Here is a 23,386-nt window from a genome sequence, read left to right as displayed (position 1 = left end):
GTGTTCTGCTACTTACTGCACTGCATTGATATTTTGGAAGGTAGACGTACCATCTGGAAGAGTTTATGGTCTTTAGTCCTAAACCTGCCGATTCTTAAGGCCATATATGTTATTCCCTTGACTTACTGAGTGCAAGTTTCTGTGTACAAAATCAGTTTCAAACCTCTGAATTGAAGCTTCCAACACAATTGAATTCTTCGAACCTCTCTGTTACAAGAAGGAAAGTCCAGTGACTTTCAGTAACTTGTTCCAGGCCAAACAAGAAAAAAAATAATTGTCCTGAATCTCTATACTTCGTCCCACTAAATGCAGCTCATTTTTTCTAGTGCTTTAGGTTCATTATTAAAGGTTTCATTCTTAAAGCTTGTTCAATTATGTATATGCTTGAAATAATTTGTAACTTGCTTTGAGAAACTAATCCCAACATTTTTATAAATGTAGTTTCTGCTAGATCAAGACCACTATTATACTTGTGAGATTTTTGTGCTGGTGGTTTTGGTATTTGCTGATACATGACTCCTTAATATTTATTCATTGAGAGCATATTCACAGCATAATTTAAGCACTTGTTGGCATCGATACATTTGAAGAATACAATGAACAATGAAGGCATTATTGTATACAGTAATTGGCAATGCACATCTTTATGGTTTGAGTATGAATATTATCTTGATTTAATGCATATCATGAAATATTCCATCCATATAAATAATGCAGCCAAAATTGTATTTTAAAGGAACCAAAGCCACAATTACAGTAGAACTTGACAGTCTCCTTATTGCTGGGTGTAAATTTTAATGTAAGATTATATGTTTCATGTTGCATGATATTCTGGATTCTTTGTGATGTGGGAAGAAAAAGTTTTTAAAATTTCGATTACAATTATAATTTACATACAAAATGAACTAAATTTAAATCAATTTATAATGGACTTTGCACACATTTTAAAGCAAATGTTGTATTTATAAATTGTATCTCCAATACCTTTGACCAAGAGAAAATTTGGAACTTGAGCAGCTGTAAGAGAGGACATTGGAAATTTTAGAAACCAAGAAGTGGCATAAGAATCCTAGCAGTAAGTGTAACAGCTCTTATTTTCTTATGCCATGAGCAATGAAAGAGTTAATGCTGCCATAAAGCTCTTCTACAGCACTTTCAGAAATAACCTGTTATGGGTCCTGTTATACTCCTGAGAGCTATTGTCTGAGGTTTTCAGCTTGGATGAAACTTGGCTTGGGTGCAAATCTTTAGGATTAAGAGCTGCAAGCAAATAGTGGGGAAAAAAGTGAAAGCCTCTAGCTAGAAAGTGGATTCTTGGAAGGAGGTTGAGCCGGTGACAAATAATCATGCAATACAGGGCCTTGATGGTGCTTTCTGATCCCATGTCAGGCTCAGGGGGCTGAATTTGGTCATTTGAGCCTGTAATGTGAAGAGCGCGGGGGAAGAACGAAGGTGTAAAACAGATTTGCAGACATAAGGGAGGGTATAATTTGACCAATTGAAGCAAACCAAAATACAGTGATTGAATTAACTACAGAGACTATTACTTTCATTGAATTAATTCAGTAATTACCATGTTGCTGTGTCCCTGGCACTGCCAAGTGCTGTAGAGAACAAAAAGGTGCCCCTGTACATCCTGAATCTTATCCTGCAAATTACACTGCACCTAATTGTGAGGCGGCAAGTGTTTTGACTTTTGAAAGGCCACATCTGCACTCAGTGAGGTTCATTCCACCTTCATTTCCATGTAGTCTCATTCTTCTCTTACCTGATGCTCACAGTATCAGTGGTAGCATCTGTTTTTAAACAGGTGTAGTAAAATTTTGGGGGCAAAAGTTTTATCACTGTCCAGTTCTTCATCTCAAAAATGGTCTAATAATGCAAAGTGGGGGTGGGGGAAGGAAAGGAAGGGGAACCTGATTTTTAACAAATGTTCCGATTCTCACCCTTTTCATCATGTTTCTTTCTGTGTTGTGTCTTAAAAGATGATAGCTCATGGATGCTCGAGGGAGAATAGACTCCTTGTTCTAATGCCAGCTTATACTGTGGAGGAAAATGTTTTTGCAGACATATTTATTTTGAATCTGTAAATGAAAATTGTCTGTGTTAATGTCTCTATCCAGAAGGCATTACTTAAATTCACTTGTGATTGTGGTAATAAAGGGCGAGGCAGGGTTCCCCTTCTGCAAACATCAGTTGAGAAGGTGTGAAAGGGGCTGGCTCCTACATCTGTTGAGAGCTTTTTTCAGTCTGGATGGAGGGCTGAGTTGGGCTGAGCCAGGTGGGCTAAACAGTCTCCAGAAGTCCCTTCCAGAAGTCCTTCCCTCGATGCTGATGCCACTAATTGATGACTTAACCCATGAGCTTTGTTCTCCTGATGTGTGACCAGGACAATGACCAGTTGTGAGATGCACTGTTTCTGTATGCCACACTTTTCCCATGAGTAAAATTTGCATAACAGCAGCTTTCTCATTTTGTACCTGTGGTATGAGGATAAATATACAACACACTTTGAGATTCTCTGATACGCGTGGTACTGTATAGGGTACACTACATATGGATGTGTAATATGGACTTGAAATACTGTCACTTGATAACACACTCCTCTAAGTTGCAGGAATCTCCATTAGTTGCAAAGCTCAGCCTTTTTGCTCTGGAAAAAATGAGGAAAGGATTGCTAAAGAACGCTTGCTTAAGAAGTGTAAGCATTTCTGTGAACTAAATGACTGGAGACTTTCAGTGGTTATCTCTGTCTGGGACTACACAGGTATCCCATTCTTCCTAAACGCCACAAAAACTACCTTGTAAAGGATGAGGTGACCTCTTCTATTTGCGTCCTCGTGAAATGGCACAAGTTAGCTCAGGGAACTGAATGACTGAAGCGTTAAACAAATTTGGCCACAATTTAGTTCTAATTTGGCATATGATTCCCTGCCATTTTCAGCTTGTAGCATGAATAACTGAAAACTGACATAGAGAAAAGTGAAAATAGATGAAACCAAAAGAAGACGAACAACTTAAATAGCTTTGTAGACCTCTAGATCCAATTTTTGTTTCCAGAAACAGTATCTTATTTCATGTTATTGGCTGTTCATGTACTATCCCAAGACGTGTTCTTTCTGTCAAAAATAGGATACCACGGATAGGTATCCTTAGAACTCAAAATCTTGGAAGTAGTCTGAAAATGAGTGTTTTCTGGGAAGCCAACAAGTGTGAAAACTTTTCCTGAAAACTAAAGCTAGCACTGTATAAGTATGTGAAATTCATTTTGTGTTCTTTTTTCAATGGGTTAAACCAATGATTCTCATGTGTTTATTAGCACACATCATCTCTAAACTTCTCAAATTCCCTCATATCTTTAACATAGTTGTTTCAAAGTATCATGGTACCAACAAGTACATAACTTGGAAATTATCTTGATGCCTTGAAATATGGGGGGGGGGGACACGGGACTTTTCATCTGATGTGTTTTTTAAATTACTGTATTAAAATGCCAATTAATTTCTGACATAGTTCTTTTACAGACTGTGCCAATAAAAACCTCACCCCCAAAGAAGTTGATTTTTTTTTTCTTTCTTCTTGTGTTATGTAATGCCAAAAGGAGAGGAAAAAAGTGTTCTGAATTCATATAGATTTTTAATTGCTTTTAACAATCTTAACAAGATTACCTTTTACGTTTTCTTGAAGTGTTTGTAATTACAAATATTTATAGCAATAGCAGCACTCAGCTTGGAATAAAATTGTCTGCTTTCATCTTCTGTTTTTCTTGTTTGGTTGGTTGGGTTTTTTACCACAGGTAGTTCTAGTATGGTAAAACTTTATTCGGTGTGGTACCTATGAAGTAGAACTTCACTGGCATAAGGTAAAGACTGTGATAAATTATAACTGTATGTTTTTGAATAGTTGATGGAAAACACAATACCAATGTTCCTGCAGTATTTTTGCTCCTAGAAGCCAAAACTAGATGGAAGAAGTTTGTTGCTGAGCTGAATTATTGAGTGGGGGATTGATTGTTGTTGTTTTATTTTTCAAGGAGTCTTACTAGAGCCTCCTTTGATCCCGTTTTACATAAGGAAATGAGTTGCCATTCCAAAGATACCTTAGTCACATATGGTAATAGCTGTAGTTTAAAAAATGAATCCAGTGATGTGCTGCCATCAAGATTACTTGTCTGTCTGCAGGAACACATAGCCGTTGCTGTTCACTGAAGTATTTCTGGAAATCCTAAAGCTGAATTAACATTTAGTTAAGTGTCTCACTTATTTTCCCTGAAATTAGAAATAATTTGGGTCGTTTTCTGAAATACTTTGGTAGAAGTTGTACATGTCAATTTGTAGTAAAGAGAGGGGGAGCTGCCATACGGAAGAGGACAATTCAGGATGTTTCCTTTGGTTGGCCTTTTGAGGGGCTGTTCCTCAGAGGCTCAGCAGTAGACCACAACAGCCTTTTTCTGTCTGAAGGTTTCGTGTTGAGAGATGTGGGGCTCGACAGGAAAACTCCTCCTGCCAGCCCTTGTGTGAGAGTGCCTGCCCCGAGGGAGGTGAACTGGCTTCAGGAAAGCTTGCTTTCTGGGTGTTGGGGCCGTGCCCAGCTACAGCAGTGCTCTGATATCTGCTGCTTCTCTGGTCATTGCTTGAGTTCTGCTGCCAGTCGCCTGGTATTTGGCTCTGCTAGCCGTTTGTTATTACCCCGTTGTATCATTCTTCACCCCTGATTGTTTGTCTGACTGGGAGGAATCTGAGGAGGATAGTGCTAATGATGGAGATGTAACTGCCCCGAAAGAGGCAGTGCGGGTGTTTCCCTCCGGAGGTTTCTGTTAGGTGTTCCATCTTGCAGATGAAGCAGCTGAATTTGGTTGGTGATGGAGCAGTATTTCTTGTAAGAATTTGGAGTGCGTGCATGTACATAGGGACTTAATGCACACCATTGAAATACCCAGAGACCACGTATGACGTGGATGATGTTTTAAAGCCAGCTTAAAAGCCATCACATCTTTCAGGTGATGATCACATCATATGTGTTACCTGTCTGTATTAAACCACAGTGTATTTCATAGGTCCCTGCATGTGTCCTGTCTGTTACGTTAATTCTTACGGGGGAAAACTACTTTGCTGCCGATGGAATCACTAACCGTTGCACTCTTTGGAAACACATCCTTGGTGAAAAGCAGGATATGGCTCTTGTTAAGTAGGATGGGTCTTAGCAAAGGCGGTTTGAACAGTTGGTGTGAAACTGGGAAGAGGATAAGCTTGTAGTTCCTAGTCTGGCCTTCCAAAAAGTTTGGCCTTGATTCTGGTAGTCAGGCTGTTCTGTAAAATCTTCCAGATACCATTTTGATTCAGATTACTTGTTCCCAATAAATAACCTATGTGAGACTATTATCTCAATGTCAAGTGGTAAATACCACACATGTGATTTTTCTTCTTGATTTGCCAAGAGTTTGACTGTAGTTTTCTTAAAGCAAGTGGTGGTTTCCTTCCTCTCTGCTTTCCCATTGACTTGATAGTCAGCTTTTTGTTTCACGAGGGGTTCTTCATGCATGTATGTTCAGCATTAAGTTTGGTTTTACTTGTGATAACTTGGCCAATCTTTTTTATTATTATTTTGATGAAGGAGTTCTTAACCTGTTTGGCATATTAACTTGCTAATTTCTGTATCATCTTTACTTTGTGACTGCATGCAGAAAGATGTGACTCAGACTTCTCATGTTTTTTGTATGTGTGGTATGTCTCACTTGGTTTTCCAACAGGATAGTTCTAAGCGTGCTGGAGGCCTTGCGTTACCTATAAGGAGAATTCCCAAAGTCATTTTGTACACAGTAATGTGTGTGTAGTAATACTTGCGTGCAGATTAAGGTAGTTACGCAGGAAGGGGGTTTGTCTCTGCAGCAGTAGAAGTAGCACTCATGATGTGTGTGCTGAAGTTCGAGATGTTTAGATCTAATCTGTTCTTACAGTTGTGTGTTTGGCTGAGTCAGCTGGCCCCAACCTCCCTTGCTGTAAATTAAAACCTTTGGGGAACAAAAGGGAAGCTCCTGCCCAGATCATGAACAGAGGAACCTTTCTGTGCAGTTCTGAGAATATTTTGATTTCTCTGCTGAAGGATCAGCTTCTGAGAATATGGATGTGATTGATGGCCTGAGAGAGATATGGAAGATTTCATTGGCCTGGCCTTAGTCTGTAGTTCTCCAGTTCTCCTTTCTGTCTGCTCAGATTCCAAGAATTTTAAGGATTGCATTCAAAAGTAACTGACTGTGACTTTTATTAGGAAGACAGAATACTTAAGAGTACCCCTCAGAGTTACCTCTTCACTACCACATTTACCCCTCCTCATTCAGGCAAGGTTGAATTTTCTGTCTTGGATTTTCACTCAGATTATTAGTTGTTACTAAATGGAATAATATTGTCAGGTGTTCTGTCAGATAAACAGGCCCCCAAAATATAACCCCATAGTATCAAATGTGTACTAACTGTGTGATGTCTTATAGTAATTGCCTAATTGCTGTATCAACTTCTATCTAAATGTGTTGAGGAATCTAAATTTGATTTGTACACAAACAGCATGTGACAAGTGGTGATTGGGTACTTGATATTCGGGGTTCCACAATTCTTTACTAGCCGTCTGATCAAATCTTTTGATGCTTTTCCTGTTGTCTTACGAAAAGGTGACTATTTGTGGAATAAGCTTGTCTAAATATGTTACCCAGAACAATTGGCTAATAGAGTCCTAAAGACTCTGATTCTAACCTAAGAGCAAATTTTTTTTTTTACAATATTTTAACATAGATCTGTAGACTAAGATGAAAATGCTACCTAGAAACATGGGTAAATACTGTGATAGAACCTATTATATAACAACCTCATAAATTCGTATGCAAAGGCAACTCACTGCAGACTTTTCAAGATGCATTTTTTGATGGAGAGATAAATAACTGAAATATGAAATAGAACTTACGGTCTTTAGGATCATTATTATATTAATTCTTTGATATTGTGGAAAAATGCAATATTCTTGTTGTGGTGAGCTTGCAAATGTAGGAATGTTATCTGATATCTGCCTGCAAATAACATTGTAGAAGTATTTGAAAGTGGAGACAACGGGATTTGGGGAGGGATGGTGCAGGGAGGGATAGCTGTGAGGTTGTCATTTGGAAATGATAAAAAAAAATAATATAACTTTGGTTGTCCTCTCATATAATGTAATTGGGGGGGGATTTTTTCTACCCCTAACATAAATTTTTAATGTTTAAAACCCAAAATTTAAGTCTGTGATTAAGCTGTGATTAAAAGCTTAGGAAGCAAGGGAAGCCATATTTAAAGAAGGGAGGAAGCAGTCTTTAATGAGACTTCTAAGATTACTTTCTCTCAGCATTCACTTCACTGAAAAATTTTAAGAAAAAAATTGCAGGATAATAAAAGTCTTGTAACAAGATTTAGGCTCTCAAGTTGTTTCATTGAGGGGCTGGAAGAATTCCCAATTTATGGCAGATACAGTTCTGAGGAGTGGAAAAAACAGCCCATTGTTTGTTCCCAGCATAAAAAGTAACAATTTTAAAAGTAGTTTTTAAGATTTCTCTATAAAAAGAAAATTTATAAAAAGGTACAGACTGTTTCTTCCCTATCCCAACCCTAAAAGTAAAACTTTGTTGTTTTGCTTAAGCTCTTCCTTTAATCTTCCAGAGGCACACTGTGGTACATTTGTTTTCATGCCTTTTATTATAGTGCAGCCATTATGTGATAGCCGTATTATAGTGCATCATTTGTATTTTTTTTAAAACCTTTTGGGTTTTCTGTTTTTTTAAATCTCAGGCTGCTTGACAGTGAAATGGCAATGAGTAAATGGTCAAATATTCAAAGTGTGTATTTCACAGGTGAGCCACATCTGCTACAAACAGAAGGGCTTTCTGTTTGAACGCATATTGAGCTCAGGCTATCTGTTGGATGCTTTCCTTATCGTACTAGCATCAGAAATTATTTGCACTTCCTGCTGGATCGTGAATGCAAAAAATCCTGAAAAAAATCAAGCAAGATTCAGTCTTGCTACGTGTATTACTCTCGCACCAGTATTTGGTTTCTCCACTGATGGGTTGTCTGTTCAAACCAGCAACGCTCTTGCAACATCAAAGCCAAAACTTGAGTGTGATGTCTAAGGTCTTTGACAAAGACAGGTAGGATACAAATTAGTCCAGTATCAGCTATTTAGTTGAAGAATACACAACACATAAATGTCTTCCAGGCTGGCCTATATTACAGAGTGGATGTTTGGACAGACCTCTCACCTGTCTCTTGTGGAGTAAGTTAGGATTTCAAGGTGTAATCTCATCTCTTCTCTTGTCCAAGGCAGGATCAACTCTGTTGAGGTCCTTTCTGACAGATGTTTGTCTGACCTGTTCATAAAGACTTTGTAGAGACTCTTCAGGCAGTCTGTTTCCCTTTTCTGAGGTTTAGGACTAACTGCTGTGCCCTAAAGTACTTCTGTAATCTGCTCTGTAAGGTTGTGTTTAGCAGCAGTATCACATCCTTCTGATCAGTTTGATGTCTCCTCTCTTAAGGCAACTCCTGCACTGTATGTTTTCCTCATCTGAAAACACCTTTCCTGGGAATGGAGGATAGGGTAGACCATTTTACTTGGTCCCTTTGGACTCTTCCTGTTTGTGCTATCTTACAAAAATTTATTATTTTAGTAGGTTTTGTTTTGGCTTGGATGGCAGAAGAAATGTAGACCGCTGAAGCCATGCCATACATTACTCCACAAAGAAAAAGTAATTCTTACCCTAAGTTTGTTTCCAGAGTGTTTTTGGTTTTGTTTTGGTGGGTTTTGGTGGGGTTTTTTTATCATCCACTCTTCTCTTTTCTCAATCTCAGTAAAGGGGACCAGGTGTGAAGCCAAACCTTACCTTTTGTTCAGGGAAAACTCAGAAAAATCTCTGAACTATACATGTCTTGGCTACTAGGCTCAAGAATGGTATTACATGGGTAGTCTTTGATCTGACTGTCTGTGCTTGGCTGAGAAAGTGAAATTAGACCCTCTCCAAGTTAAAGCTTGCTGATCCAGAATTTAGGTGGCCTCTTAGCTCCTTTTGTAAAGCACTCTAATATCTAAAGTTTAGCCTGTGTTACAGCTGCAGGGTCGGGTGATTGCCTTGCTCTTCTCTTTTGCTTAAATAGGAGTGTTATCACTCATCTTGTATTACAAGTCAGAGAGATGAATTGTACAGACAGATGGCTTGAAACAGACAGGTTATTACAGTGATAGTCCTTCTATATGTAGTGCATATAGATTTTGCAAGCTGCCATTCTCTCCTGCTATTTTATGTCCTTTGCCACCTGGATTCTCAATTGACTGAGGCACAGCTAGGCATGCACAAAGGGTTTTTTCTTCTTTCTTGACATATGCAAACCCCACCTCAGTCACAGAGAACAGACACTGCTTCTGAAAGAAATCTGATTTGTTGTGTGTGGATGTGTATGTGCCCCAGAAGAGGAATTAATATAGTCGGTATAAGGAATGTTGAGTAAGTAATTGTTTACTCTTGGGCTTGACTTGGCATGATTTGTGATGGTATGACACGGTGTTCTTCTAAGCTCCCTTCTATTATCCACATTCCACATGCTTTTTTCTTTTTTTTTTTTGTTTTTTTATAGTAATTGGTTAAAATCTTTAGGTTTTATAGGTTGTGAAAAGACCTTTGAAAATGTGGACTCAGTGCATGTCAATACAGGAGGACCCTCTCTAATTAGAGAGGGACTAAAAAAGGTATTCTGAGAGATGCATCAAGTTGCTGTCCAAGTTAACAAAAGTAGCTCAGCTACCTAATCAAGATAAGTATGAATATGAGTCTTCCTACCTATTTCACCCCTCTGAAGAAGAGAAAGCATGGAATTGAACTTGTATCCTACAAGCTGTTCAGAGTGACTGTTCACTTTGTGTCAGTTAAAGACATTGCTGCTTCCCATCCTTTCAGGCCAGTGTTTAATTTCCAGTCTGGACGCCAGTACTAAAAAAACATGGTGGAATGCAGCAAGGTATTCAGCTTTCCTATGGATTCACCTGAATACCTGCAGAAGCCCTGTTTAGAACTATGTGTGCAGTCAGAAACTGATTTGTTTAGCTCTGATATTTAAGGTTTGTAGAGAGGGGTTTTGGTATTTCGCTTTTAACTTCTGCACCTGAGAAGGTTCTAAAGCTCATAGCTTTCACTGAGTTAAGTAGTAAAGACTGTGTCTCTTTCTCTGGGAGTTACTTGTTTATTCAGGTTTAATGATCCAAATGAAGCATCTGCTTAATGAGTATGTTATTTAAAACATATTGGATATTTACACATTTACTAGCTTTAAAGTGTTCTTAAGTGTTACCTCTTTAATAATGACTTTTTAATGCTCTTGTGTATAATTCCCTAGCTACCTTTTTCTTTAAAAACATGAATGAAAGTAAAGCGAGCATGCAGGCAGTGGTTTTTTAAGACCTCTGCAAAGACATATGTGAGGAAGGCTTACTCATAGTGTCTACTTGTAGGCTGCTGTTGGGAAATCAAACCTTAGAAGGCCAAGTTGGAAGCTGAGGTTCCATACATGTCAAGTGTTGGATGTTTCTAATTGCTCCCTGGAGACATCTAAATTAGGTGTCTGAAATGGTCCCCATGAATACCCCACGCTATGTCCCTGTTCTGTGTCTGCTTGCCTTGCAGTGCAAGGCAGCAGAGATTTCTTCACAGTGGTATGACAAAAGGATCATGTTCCTGCCAAGTTTCATTAGACTATAACAAACTGAGGAAACTAAGTAAAGCATTTAACTGTAAACTTTCTGAAAACCCGTAAATTTATATTTGAAAAACCCTGTATAAATTATACTACCCATGCATACAAATATTATTGACTAGTGTCCTTATAGGCATTCTGCTTATTAGCAGTACATTATTTTGCCCCTTGTATATTGCTTTTTTTTTCTGTTAGAAACTGTTGTATGTCCTGCAGAATTTTCAAGCTCATACAGATTACAAAGTCCTAACAAAGTGACGAATGTTTTAAGTACGATGCAGAGCTATTTGTGATGTGAATCCCAGACTACGTTCTTTTTTGCACTGTGTGTTTTTCCAACTGCAAAACAAACTAGGGCTACGGACAGTGCAGTGTCTGCAAATAAAAACCCGTGAAGTTTCCCTTGTTGTGGAACAGAACAGCCACGTACTTTACATTTTGTAAGATGCATCTGATGTTCCAGTCCAATTTCAGGCTGAGCGATGTGCAGTACTTTCCGAAAAGAACAGCCACGTTAAATGGCAGGAACATGGCTGTAAAATACAGGTTATATCTGTTTCGGTCTGCATGCTAGTAGTGACAGGTGCTCGATGGTTGTCAGCATCCTTGTCAGCACGGAGACTCCTTTGACATTAAAGTCAGCGGCTCGGCCCTGGTGCTGCACAGCTCTATTGGCAGTTCCATCAGGCTGCAGCTGACCAGCGAATGTTGGAGCCGCCGCTGTTCTTCTGCTGTGTCGCCAGCCCTCTGTGGTTTTGAGCTGGCCTTGCCTGTTATTTGAACTTGCCACGCTTCCGCAGCAGCTTTCCTGTGGGGAATGAGCGGATAGGTCATGGCTATGCAGGTATCTCCAGGGCAATGCAAAACCACGTCCAAAGTGGCTTGCATAAAGGTTTGTAACGATTACCCTTGCTTTAAGCCAATCAATGGGTGGAGTACCCAGGGACTCATTAAGTGGCATTTGTGGTGTCTGTAACAGAGTTTTGAGCTGTATCTCAGGAAATGCAGTGACAGCTTTTAATGTCTAATTGACCTCTTCTCTTTGTTTCACTTTCCATATTTCCTTCTGATGTGTTCCCCCGTGGCAGCAAACGGCCCTGCTCAGTATTCTGAACTTCTGCTCGGAGCTGCAGCACCTCAGCCTGGGCAGCTGCGTCATGGTGCGTCCTTACACCACGCGGGGCGTGGGGTGGGGGGCTATGTGTGTGCGCACACGCTTGCTTTGGAACTCAGCCTGGGTTTGCTTCAGCGGCGTGTTACATGCTAGGTTGATATTATACTGTCCCCTCTTGAAAGGTACAAGACGAATGCAGCTTAGTCATACTCAACGGTTAACGTGCTGGTTTAGTAGGCCTGAAACATAGCTTGTAGGCTTCCTCATAGTTCTTCAGCCTCTTCCTAAATTTTTGGACATTCTTTATATGCATAATCACTTTTTCTTTCCAAAACTATATAATTGAGACTTACGTCTTTTTATTCAGACTTAGCAGATTAATGCTTGTGTCTGATCCTACTGTAATAACCACGAGAGGAATGTTTTTAGCAAAAGCGATTTGAGTCGTAGACTTGCTGGGCACACTCATTGATTTAAAGAAAGATAATACAAAGGCTGCAGCAATTCCTGCAGGACACGCATCTGAGCTGTATTGTGTGTGCATACCAGAGCTGTGTGTAGAGGAATTCTGGCTTGCTGCTGTCTCTGGTGGTAGACATGCCAGATCACTCATCAGGGGGACTTAACTGACTTTCCTCATAGTTCAAGAAGCAGGTGACATAGCAGAATTGGCTCAGCTTTCCCTGCTTTGGCTTATGGACAGAAGAGGAAGGCAACACGACTATGTTTTTCCAACAGTCCTTGTGTTCCTATGTTTTTTGATAGTTGGATTTCATTCCTTTTGCCTGTGTAGTGGAACCCTGTTTCAGTCCTTTTGGCTTGTCCAAGGTAACTAGTAAGACTTCCATAAGGACATGCAGCAACTGATCAACCTAGAATGGAAATAAGCTCATTCTTCAATCTGCATGTGCTTATGGTTGCAGTGCCTATGGTCATAAAACCAGTTTTAATAATCTTTTAAAGTAAAAACCGATTGGGCGGGGGGGGAAAGGGCCTTTCAAAGAAAATAAACTTTGTACTGCATTTTCACTGATCCTTAGTATTAAGTGAATTTAAAAGCACCTATGTCTGGGGGCTGATAGGAAATTTATTTTATTTTTCTCTTTTGTAAAAGTAGACCTCACTGTATGCTACAGTGAATAATTTTCAGAGCTCTTTAGAAATGATAAATGCTTAATACAGATCTCCAGGTGCGTTAGCAAGCAACTCTTGAAACACCTATGTGTATCTGGAAAGATGGTATACATGACAAAGTGTTTGCTTTCCTTGCAGATTGAAGACTATGATCTTATAGCAAGCATGATGGGAGCAAAATGCAAAAAGCTTCGCAGTCTGGATTTGTGGAGATGTAAAAACATAACTGAAAGTGGAATAGCAGAATTAGCTTCAGGCTGTCATCTTTTGGAAGAACTTGATCTTGGCTGGTGCCCTACGTTGCAGAGCAGTACAGGCTGTTTCACAAACCTTGCACGTAAACTCCCGAACCTGCAAAAGCTCTTTCTTACGGCCAACAGGTCTGTGTGTGACACAGACATTGAGGAGCTTGCTGCTAACTGTACGCATTTACGGCAGCTGGATATATTGGGTAAGAAAATGTGGGAATATTGGTATTTATCTTATTGTGTCTCAGAAGCCTTGCAGTTAAAAAGGAGTCCTTAAGACAAAACTGTCTTCCAGACATATTTTTAAATAAATATTCCTTAAAATTATGGTTTAGCATATGAAAAAAAAAGAGGGAAGTTTTACTCACTGCAATGAGTTTCTGACTCAGAATCCAGTGGATTTATACCAACCATGTAATTTGCTTACTATGAATTGCTTAAACTGAGATTTAAGTGCAAAATTTTTCCAATAACTTTTAGTTTCATGACCATTACTTTAACTGAAATCTTTCTCTTTTGACTATCAGAAGATCCAATTTCTTATCCTTCTTTCTGCTTTTGTTTGTTGTTTTATTTCTGTGAAGTGTGACAAAGTATATTTATACTGTGAGTCTGTGGTCAATAAATAGATTTCTGCTTTTGCGCAATACAGATACACCAAATAATATTGAATTTCATTGTCACTTGTACTAGGAAGCGAATTTGACTCATTAAAGAGGAAAATTTAATTAACAGCAAAACTTAAAATGGTCTTTCTAGTAAGGTGGGAAGGAAGTGATGAGGGGCAAAAAGCATAGCAAATCTTAAATTTCTAATCCTCTGCAGCTTCTGTAGTTAAAAATAATTTTAGAAATCTAAAGTAAATATACTTTGGATATAAGGACTTTGAGAAATGTAGTTTTGCACGATACTGGATTTATTCTTTTTATGGTGGAATATGAGGAGTTTTTTTTAAAAATAATGTAGGACAGTGGGGATATTTGTGACATCAATGTGGGAGATGCTTTTACTGACTTATTTTCACAGGGTTAGTTGAAAAAGGAAGATATAAATGAAAGGGAATAAAGTATCTGCACTGTGTGTTTTTAATATTTAATAGTTTTAATAAAAATACTACATTTACGTTGAGAGAGATGCTGGAAAGAATGGAGAACCCTCAAATAATGTTCCAAGCAAGTTTAAGGCTATCAGCATTTTTCATTACAAAAAATTTGCCATATGTATGGCTTCAAATTGTCACTCCAGTATAGCTAGTACACTCTTCTATCATGAAATAGGGTTTTACTCATCTCTGACTGAGGAAGTTTCCTTCTGACCAACATGGGAAGGGAGGATGAACATAAAAAACCAAACTGCACCTAGTACAAATTGTAGAGACTTGATGTGTATGTCCACAGGAGGCAATGTCTTTTCCGTATCCTTAAGCAAATCCATTTTGTAGCTAGATTATCAAGGGCACATTTCCCTATTCAGACGTGAAAAATTTTCAAACAGCATAGTGAATAAAGTCTTTCATAAACACGTATGTTCTCCTGACCACCCACTTCCATGCACTTCTATTACAATGGCATTGTGTCTGCCCACAAAGTGGTCTGACCTTTTCAGTACACCAGAGACTGCCTAGGGAATAGTTCATCTGTGTTAAGCCTATGGATAGCCTGCTACTTCTGTTCCCTCTCTGCCAGTAGTGAAGGTTTGTGGCCACACTTTTTTGGAATTCACGTTTGATTTTGGCTTGAGATCTTATTGATGATTTTGTGGAAAAATAAAACATGAACATGGAGAAGTGATTTGTTCTGTTCCCTGGGTGCTTACTAGTATTCCTGAGTCAAGTGGATTTGTAGTCAACCTTTCCCAGTGAGACTTCCATGTTGGGTTCAGATGGTCTCCAGGGGACATTCGGTTGAATTATCTGCAAGTAGTTACTAAAAACCTTAATATCCACCTTCCAGACCTTGCTTTCTTCCTTCAGAGCAATATTTAGTAGGGTGGGAAAAAAGGTTGCCTTCTACTGTACAATATATGTGAAGGAGTTACCGAGCTTTTTTTGCAACAGCAAGGAAACTGTGTTCATTTCTTTGTCTGAACATGGGAACCATTACAGTTGGTGATTAAAAGAAAAAATTGTCAAGTAGAACCACATCAGGTCATCTGGACGTAGAGTTGCCAGGTGTTCCCATGTAAGTGCAAAAGTCTCTGTTGTCTGAACTAAAGAGCTGGTCTTTCAAAGTGCAGAATACCAAGAAAGTCATAAATCTCTGTATGTGCTCTAACTTTTGGTGGCTGAGGTAGGGCCGTCCTGTTACTATAAGCTATATAAATGATTAATATGTTTTTGTCCTTTTGAAGGAGTGTGACAACAGGTCTGAAGCTGTTAGAGGCCTCAGGTCAGTGCTCAGCTTTACAAGAGCGACCTCGAACAGTGGGTCTTCTCTGTGATGTGAATGAACGAGAGGTATTCTCGTTATATCCTTTGTCATCTCCCAAGTACAGAAATATCTGGCTTGTACATGCGTTGTGAAGGGTGTAGAGGTATTGCCGCTAGGTTAGCGGTGCGTGCTGTAAGGGAACTTCTTTTGCTTCAACAAAGCTGTGTAAAAGCTTGAGGGTGTTTTGCTGTATACAGGCACTTACCTAAGTAGGGATCAGGATGTCTTGCACTGTAGTCACCAGCATTGACAGTACTATACAGGTTTCTCTCTGCAGTTGTTAGAACTTACAGACTTGTCATGGAAAACTTCTTGTTTCAGTTGCAGATTATTTATCACCACAATAGCTTCAGGACTAGAGGAGTCTAAGCCTCTGACAGAAATCTTGTTGAACTGTGTGCCATTAGTTTGTTACAAAATGAATGTTATATACACCCTGGATGCTGTTTTCAGGTGATAGGTCCTGCAGCTGGCTACCCATCTGTCCTTTCCTTAGTCTCTCCATTATTATGTGGCAATTCCCTTCTTAAAAATCAGAGGACTCCATAGAAGATGAAAATTGCCAGGTTTCAAGGGCTCCATAAAATTATTGGCCCATGTAAAGCATTTTTTGATGGGTGGCTGTGTTTGTGGTAAGACATACTTCAGAAAGTAAATTTCTGTTTAAAAAAAAATTAAATCATGGCTTGGATCCATATCTGCTGTATTACAATACAGTTTCAAAGAGAAAGTATGATGTAAGTGTATCACTGAGTATATGAACGTGTGCTGCTTTGAAGTTTTGAGTTCTGAGTTTTCTTTTACCCATTACATTCTGAGCTGCCTGCTTACAAGTGTCATTTCCTTCTCTGCCCACATCTTTTTACACTGACTGATGTGGTGGGTTTCCACCCTGCAGTAGAATGATCCAGCTGTGATCATCTGACAGTTTTGTAGTGATGGAGTACATCATCCAGTGCTATCAAAAGTTAAGTGGACACCTCTAGACCTGTGGTTAAAAACTAGTCTTCAAACTGATCATCAGCACTGAGCAATGTGACAAGTCAGATGACAACATGAATTGGCAGTGCCAAAAGCTTTTCTTGTACATCATATCAGCTGCTTAGTTATGTTGCTGTGGAGCTACCAGCTGCTGTCAAGGATGAAGAATAAATCATCTTAACCTTGCTTCCCAAAAGTCCTGACTGCCTCTGTCCTGCACAAAAAGAGTAATGAAAAGTAGACACCCTTGTTATCGCAAAATTCATGGATTCCTATCTACACACCAACACCTCCTACACCTTCCTGAGCAACAGAAAACCTAACTGCCCCCTTGCCAGCTGTCAAAATTTCCAGCTTTATCTTAAGAGCATCAACACGTAGTTAGTCAATTCAAACATGAAAATGTGTAGCACGTTAAAATTTAGAATTTGTGTTGTGTGCAATAGATTGAATAAAATGTAAAGCATAAAAGGCTAATCTGGCTGGTCTGGGAGAGGAAAGGAGAAGTAAGAATAGTTGAGGGAATAGTTCTAGTTATTTTCAGGGTCTCTATTCTTTTATTTGGTCTGTAGTAGTATCCCTTGCCCTAGAAATTTGGGCTCTTGCAATTTTTATAACCATCATACACAGGTCTCCTGAACAGCTCTAGAATTTGAAGACTTGGATATATGACAGATATAAATGAAATAATTTACAGCTAATAAAAGTAGTTGTCCTAGGAAATAAATCATTACTCAGAAATGCCTTTTACAAGGGTGATAACAGAGGATTTTTCCAGGGAATAAACTGAACAACAAAATTATATAGCAGATTTTAATATACTGGTTATGTACTTATTCTGAGAAACGTCCTATTAGTCCATTAGGAGGAGAAGTTGCAGCAAGTAGCAAAGCGTCCAAACTCTAGAAAAATGCACTACATAGGTAACTAGCAGGATATGTTGTCAGCCTTTCAAGGGCAAAGGAAAATGTGCTGTATTACACTTCCGAAATGCTTTTGAATGTGCTTTTAAGAAATATGTGTCATTAATTGTACATTGTATAAATAACAGTAAGACTGCAGATGATGTTTGCTTATCCCATGATGTGAATAAACCCCAGGTAGATTGCTGGTCTTTTTAGCTTTTAGAAAGAGATACTTCCTAACATAAAATTTTAAGTCTGAGGAGGAAAAAAGAAACAGGTGCAGTAAAGCATGCAATTTAGGGTGGCCTATTTACTTACAAATCTGTTAAAAATCTTAGTCTTAGATGAAATGGTAGGAGAACTGTCAAAGCTCAGGTAGGAAGGAATGAAGAACATCTTACACACACAAAAAAAAAATCTGTGACTAGGCACCTAGACCTAGCATTTTTGTAGAAACGCACGTTTGAATCTTGAAGCGTAAAAGCTGTGATGCGTAAACGAGACTGATTTTAAATGAAGGTGCTGATGGCAGTAACGACTTTCAGGCTTGGTGGAAAAAAGATGAGTAGCATAATCTGATGTTCCTGGAGTTTCAGTTTGAACAGTAGAGCAGATCCTGCTGGTGGGACAGTGGTACTATGGTAAAATTATGGTCAAATGAAGTAAATAAAGCGTATTACAGAGTCTCTGTGTATGGCCATAGGGACTGTTACATCAACCACCAGACAGTTGTGGTGACAGTGATCATATAATAAGGGAGTTAAAAATCGCAGTAATAACAATGACAAGCTTTGATTACCTCTGTGTAGATGAGGTAAGATTTGGGTGTATGATAGCAAAGGCTGTTTTTAGGTGACGTTAACTGATATCTCAAAGCAACTCATCTGAGAGCCTACCATAGAAGGCCACCACACTTGGATACCCCCTTGCTTATGCAGAAGAGTACAGGAGACTACTAATCACAGAGGTAACTTTCTGGAAATGAATCCTGTTGAGAGAAGGAAAAATAGGAAGATGAACTCTAGAAAGTGAAAAAAAATCACAGTAGGGCAGAATGAGATATTAAGGAACCATTGGGTAAAGGCAAATGCTAAAATTGTGTTTCAGGTATGTTAGAAGAAGTTTACAGGAGAGTTACTGAGGCTGGTAGATACTCCAGATGTAAAGGATTGCTCAGATACGAGAAGGCTGTTGCAGGAGAATGGTTGTCTGTCCATTAGTGTTCATGGCAAGGGAGGTTGCTACATCAGAGCCATTCTTCCAGGAGATTAGCCTGGAAAGCTGCCTTAAATTGGAATGCCAATATGGAAAGCTTTTGAACAAATCAATACATTGAGCAACAATAAATTGTTAGGACTAAATTATATTTATGCAGCAGTTCTAAATGAGCTCTAATACAGGGCTGTGGAAATCTTATTTCTGGTGTGTGATCTGTCACTTAAATCAGCCTCAGCACTAGAGGAATGAAGAGTTACAAACATGGCAGAGTCTTCTGTGAAGGGTGCAGGTTAGAAGCTACAAAACAGTAAGATTGTGTTCTGCTCTGTGTAAAACAACTGCAATGGTAGGAAAGAAAGAGTCAGTGGACATGAAGGCCATTAGATATTTTGAAGGAGAGCTGCATCCCTGTGAGGATAGCTATCCCTCTCCAATCTTTGAGAATTCCTTGAAGTTCTTTGTGAAGGTGAGCACTGATCCAGTCTATAGGGGACTGGATTTTCAAAAGCTTTAAGCAGGGTTGTTCTGCTTTTGTAACTTAGCTGTCTTCTCCTGGATTGTAATTAGTGTTTCAAAGATAGATGACAGAGAATAAGAACGTATCATTTCTTTTGACAATGAAGTTGCATCACTACTGAGGTCATCGAGGGTCTGTACTGAGCTGTTTATAAGTATTCCAGGCAAAGGGGTGAATAATGCTATGCCAGAGGGTAACACATAGGTATTCAGGGTAGAAAAATCTTAAGCTGAAGAACTTAACGCTGAGAAATTGCAGAATGATCTTATGATACTTAGTGAACAGATGATAAAGCAGGAGGAAAACTGTTCCATCGATTGCAAAGTAATCGCATGAAGCAAAATAACATTAAGCATATGGGGGTGGCTTTTATTAGTTACTGTTAGTTACTGTTTTGTAGGAAGGAGATCCTGTGGACAATTTTTGGAAAACATCAGCTCCTTGCCCAGCAGCATTCTAATAGACAAACAGCAGGTTAGGATTGCTTTGGAAAGAAATGGAGAAAACACCATAAGACCTTATACAGTTACTGACTTTGTGCTCAGTGCACTGTATGGTTCTGGTCATCCAATCTCAAAAGTACTAAATTAGTGCAGAAACAAGACAACAAGCATATAAAATACAAAAGAGTCTCGAAAACAGCCTTGAAGGAACAGAAGAAATGTCCATAGGATTATGAAAGATGTGGAAATAGTGAACTGGGAGTGATGTCTCACTGCTGCTTTATGATTCATTGCCCCTTAATTATTGCAATTAATAGGCAGTAGGTTTTTTCTTTTAACATTATATGGTTAAACTGTAGCAGTCAAGCAAAGGGGCCCGTAAGTATAAAGCTGTTCAGAAAAATAGTAGCATTCATGAAAGGTAGCTTAAGGTAGCTTCAGAAATCCCTAAACTGATAATTTTTGGCAGTTGAGAGGATGCACCAGTGAAAAGCAGCTTTAAAAAAAATCTGCTTCTGCTTTTTTTTTTTTTGTAAGCATTATTGGCCTTGGCCATAGACAAGATCCTGGACTAGATTGCTCTTTGGAGTGCAGTTCAGTTCAAGGTGGAGCTGTGTAAGTTGAAGTGTCTACCAGCAGGTGTTTGCAGTCAGGTTGGATGTATGAACTCTTTTTAGAGCCAGGAGTGCTTGATGAGCAATTTAGTCCACTGTAGACATCCAGGCTTGGTTCACTTGCCCAGAATAACCTGTCTGACTTCCAGCCATTCCAGTAAGCCTTGAGGGTAGGAAGACTCTGCAGAGGGATCTGGACAGACTGGATCAATGGGCCGAGGCCAACCATATGAGGTTCAACAAGGTCAAGTGCCGGGTCCTGCACTTGGGTCACAACAACCTCATGCAACACTACAGGCTTGGGGAAGGGTGGCTGGAAAGCTGCCCAGAGGAGAAGGATTTGGGGGTGTTGGTCAACAGCCGGCTGAATATGAGCCAGCAGTGTGTCCAGGTGACCAAGAAGGCCAACAGCATCCTGGTCTGTATCAGAACTAGTGTGGCCAGCAGGAGTAGGGAAGTGATCGTGTCCCTGTACTCGGCACTGGTGACGGTGCATCTTGAACACTCTGTTCAGTTTTGGGCCCCTCACTACAAGAAGGATGTTGAGGTGCTGGAGCGTGTCCAGAGAAGGGCAATGAAGCTGGTGAAGGGTCTGGAGCACAAGTATTATGAGGAGTGGCTGAGGGAACTGGGGTTTGTTTACAGCCTGGAGAAAAGGAGGCTGAGGGGAGACCTTATTGCTCTCTACAACTACCTGAAACAGGGTTGTAGTGAGGTGGGTGTTGGTCTCTTCTCCCAAGTAACAAGCAATAGGAGAAAAGGAAATGGCCCCAAGTTGTCCCAAGGAAGGTTTAGACTAGATATTAGGAAAAATTTCTTCACCAAAAGGGTTGTCAAGTGTTGGAACAGGCTGCCCAGGGAGGTGGTTGAGTCCTCATCCCTGGAGGTATTTAAAAAATGTATTGATGTGGTGTTTAGGGACATGGTTTATTGGTGGACTTGTCGGTGTTGGTTTGACAGTTGGACTTGATGATCTTAAAGGTATTCTCCAACCTTAGTAATTCTGTGGTTCTATGATCTCCTCCTCCGGGTCCAGTGTGCTGTCTGCCAGCTCTGTGTGGGTGTCCTACATGGTATAAGGATGCTCAAGGGGCACTAGGCACTTCAGGCCACTGAATCATACCTCAGTGCCCAGTCAGCTGAGTCACATGCTGAGCACTGCTGACTGTACCGACTAGATTTCCATCAGCTATAATGGGTGTGTGGATACCTGCTTGTAAACACCTATTTATTTGATTTCTGTCTCAATTCCATGCTTGATCAGAGCCTGTGTGACACTTAGGAGTTCAGTCACTGTGGTCACGTTTTTAGCGGGGGTAAATAGTGTGTTTTCTATTACAGTTAGTGCATATATAGATTTGATTGCTAGTGTTTGGAACAACTGCCCCTGCATGTGCATAATACCTATGCTCACTCTAGAGTCCTGGAAGACTTGCTGATTTATTTGGAATTGGAGTAGCCCATAATAGCTCATGTGCTGTGCTGGTCATTGCAGTCAGCAGGAGAGTCATGAGGGCATGAGTGTAGCATACTGTGTTGCTTGTTGCCAACAAGCCCATCATCTAGTCACTGGGAGGTCTTATAGCTGTGGGTACTTGGGGTCAGCTTCTATAGTTAGAAATTCCCCTTAAAGTTGTAAAGTTGCCTCCCAATAGAAAATGATGGAATTACTTAAGCAGTTGGGTTAGGAAAATATAACAGGCTTCTCAGAGAGTGCAGAATTTTTGCCTTTAAGAAGCTTTTAATTTTAAACCTAATTGAAATAATCTAAATAAAAATTGCATTGTAGTAGCTTTTTTTTAATGACACAGTATTAGCAGCTTTGAAAAAAAGACTATTCTCCATAACCTTACAATTTGTTTTGGTTTTGTTTTGTTTTTGAACAGGGACGAGGATGGTAAGCCCTGCATCTTTAAGAAAATTGCTGGAGTCTTGTAAAGATCTTTCTTTACTCGATGTGTCCTTCTGTTCACAGATTGATAATAGAGTTGTCCTAGAACTGAATGCCAACTTTCCTAATGTGTTCATAAAAAAGAGTTTCACCCAGTGACTCACTACATATGCTGCTGTGGGAATTCGTTTGACAGAGTTGTTTCCTGTGAATTTGTGCGGACTTTTTTTAAGAAGAATATAAATCCCCTGTGAAATAGTGGAAATACCTACACAAATGGGTAAAATACATTTAAATATATTACTCATTTCTTTAAGAGTTGATATTGTACCTAAGAATTGGTTTAATCTATGTTAATTGGTGGAGCTGCATGTTTTTAAAATACGAACCATATGTGTGGCTTCAATGAGAAGAAAATGAATAACATCTTCTTAAATGTCCCTTTATAGGGTGTCACACACGATAAACTATGTTAATATCCAGGTGAAAGCAGAAGTTCAGTATTTAGCAGTAAGAAAAAGAAGGGTGCTTCCTTTTTGTGTATATGTGTTTGTGTGTGTATATATAAAGGTATACAGATGTGTTTGTGTATACATACACAGATACTGTAGCATTCTAGCTTGGCCTGCAGCATAAGATGTTATGATCTGGCCTATAATTAGTTGTTTGAAAACCTGTTTAAGCTTTTATAAGAATGGATTGAAAAGACACTTTGTCATCTTCATTTTTTTGGCAATGAATTGTATCTGATACATTTTTATCCCTTCCTCCACCTGAAATAGATGTAGTGATGTTTTACAGTCCAGCCTAAGCGACACAACAGATAAATGCAAGAACTTTCCACCTGAACTTAGAGCAGAAATGAAAGAGAAAATTGCCAGCTGCTTCTTGGTATTGAATATAAAGTTTGAGCCAGGTACTTAGTGTCGTAACTGGTAATGTGTAGAAAACTCCAGAGCAATTTTGTTTTCAAATTTCTGTTATTGTCAAGACTTGATTTGTGATACATCTGGTTATCATGCAAAGTACCATAAAAAAATAGGACTTAACATAATGTATTAGCAACTGTCCTTTACACTGGCATCAAATCCACTGTCAAGTGTAAAAACAAACTTTTTGTTCAGTAAAACATCAA

At 39.3% G+C, this 23,386-nt stretch overlaps 1 protein-coding gene across 1 annotated transcript in view; it reads left to right on the top strand.

The window, feature by feature from the left end:
* The window catches only part of FBXL4 (F-box and leucine rich repeat protein 4), a gene marked incomplete at both ends in the record, with an annotated part of 55,616 nt that extends 33,206 nt beyond the window's left edge, over nucleotides 1–22,410 (top strand). The window contains 3 exons of the mRNA XM_081997255.1: nucleotides 11,846–11,917; nucleotides 13,144–13,456; nucleotides 22,247–22,410. Of these exons, the coding sequence (XP_081853381.1) occupies nucleotides 11,846–11,917; nucleotides 13,144–13,456; nucleotides 22,247–22,410 (549 nt within the window). The remainder of the gene's footprint in view (nucleotides 1–11,845; nucleotides 11,918–13,143; nucleotides 13,457–22,246) is intronic.
* Between the last annotated feature and the right edge of the window lie 976 nt (nucleotides 22,411–23,386).

The sequence above is a fragment of the Phaethon aethereus genome, assembly GCF_964289735.1.
Source record: "Phaethon aethereus genome assembly, chromosome: 3".
NCBI classification, from domain to species: Eukaryota; Metazoa; Chordata; class Aves; order Phaethontiformes; family Phaethontidae; genus Phaethon; species Phaethon aethereus.
Note: the sequence above shows the minus strand (reverse complement) of the source record. Positions and strands in the feature narration are given on the sequence as shown.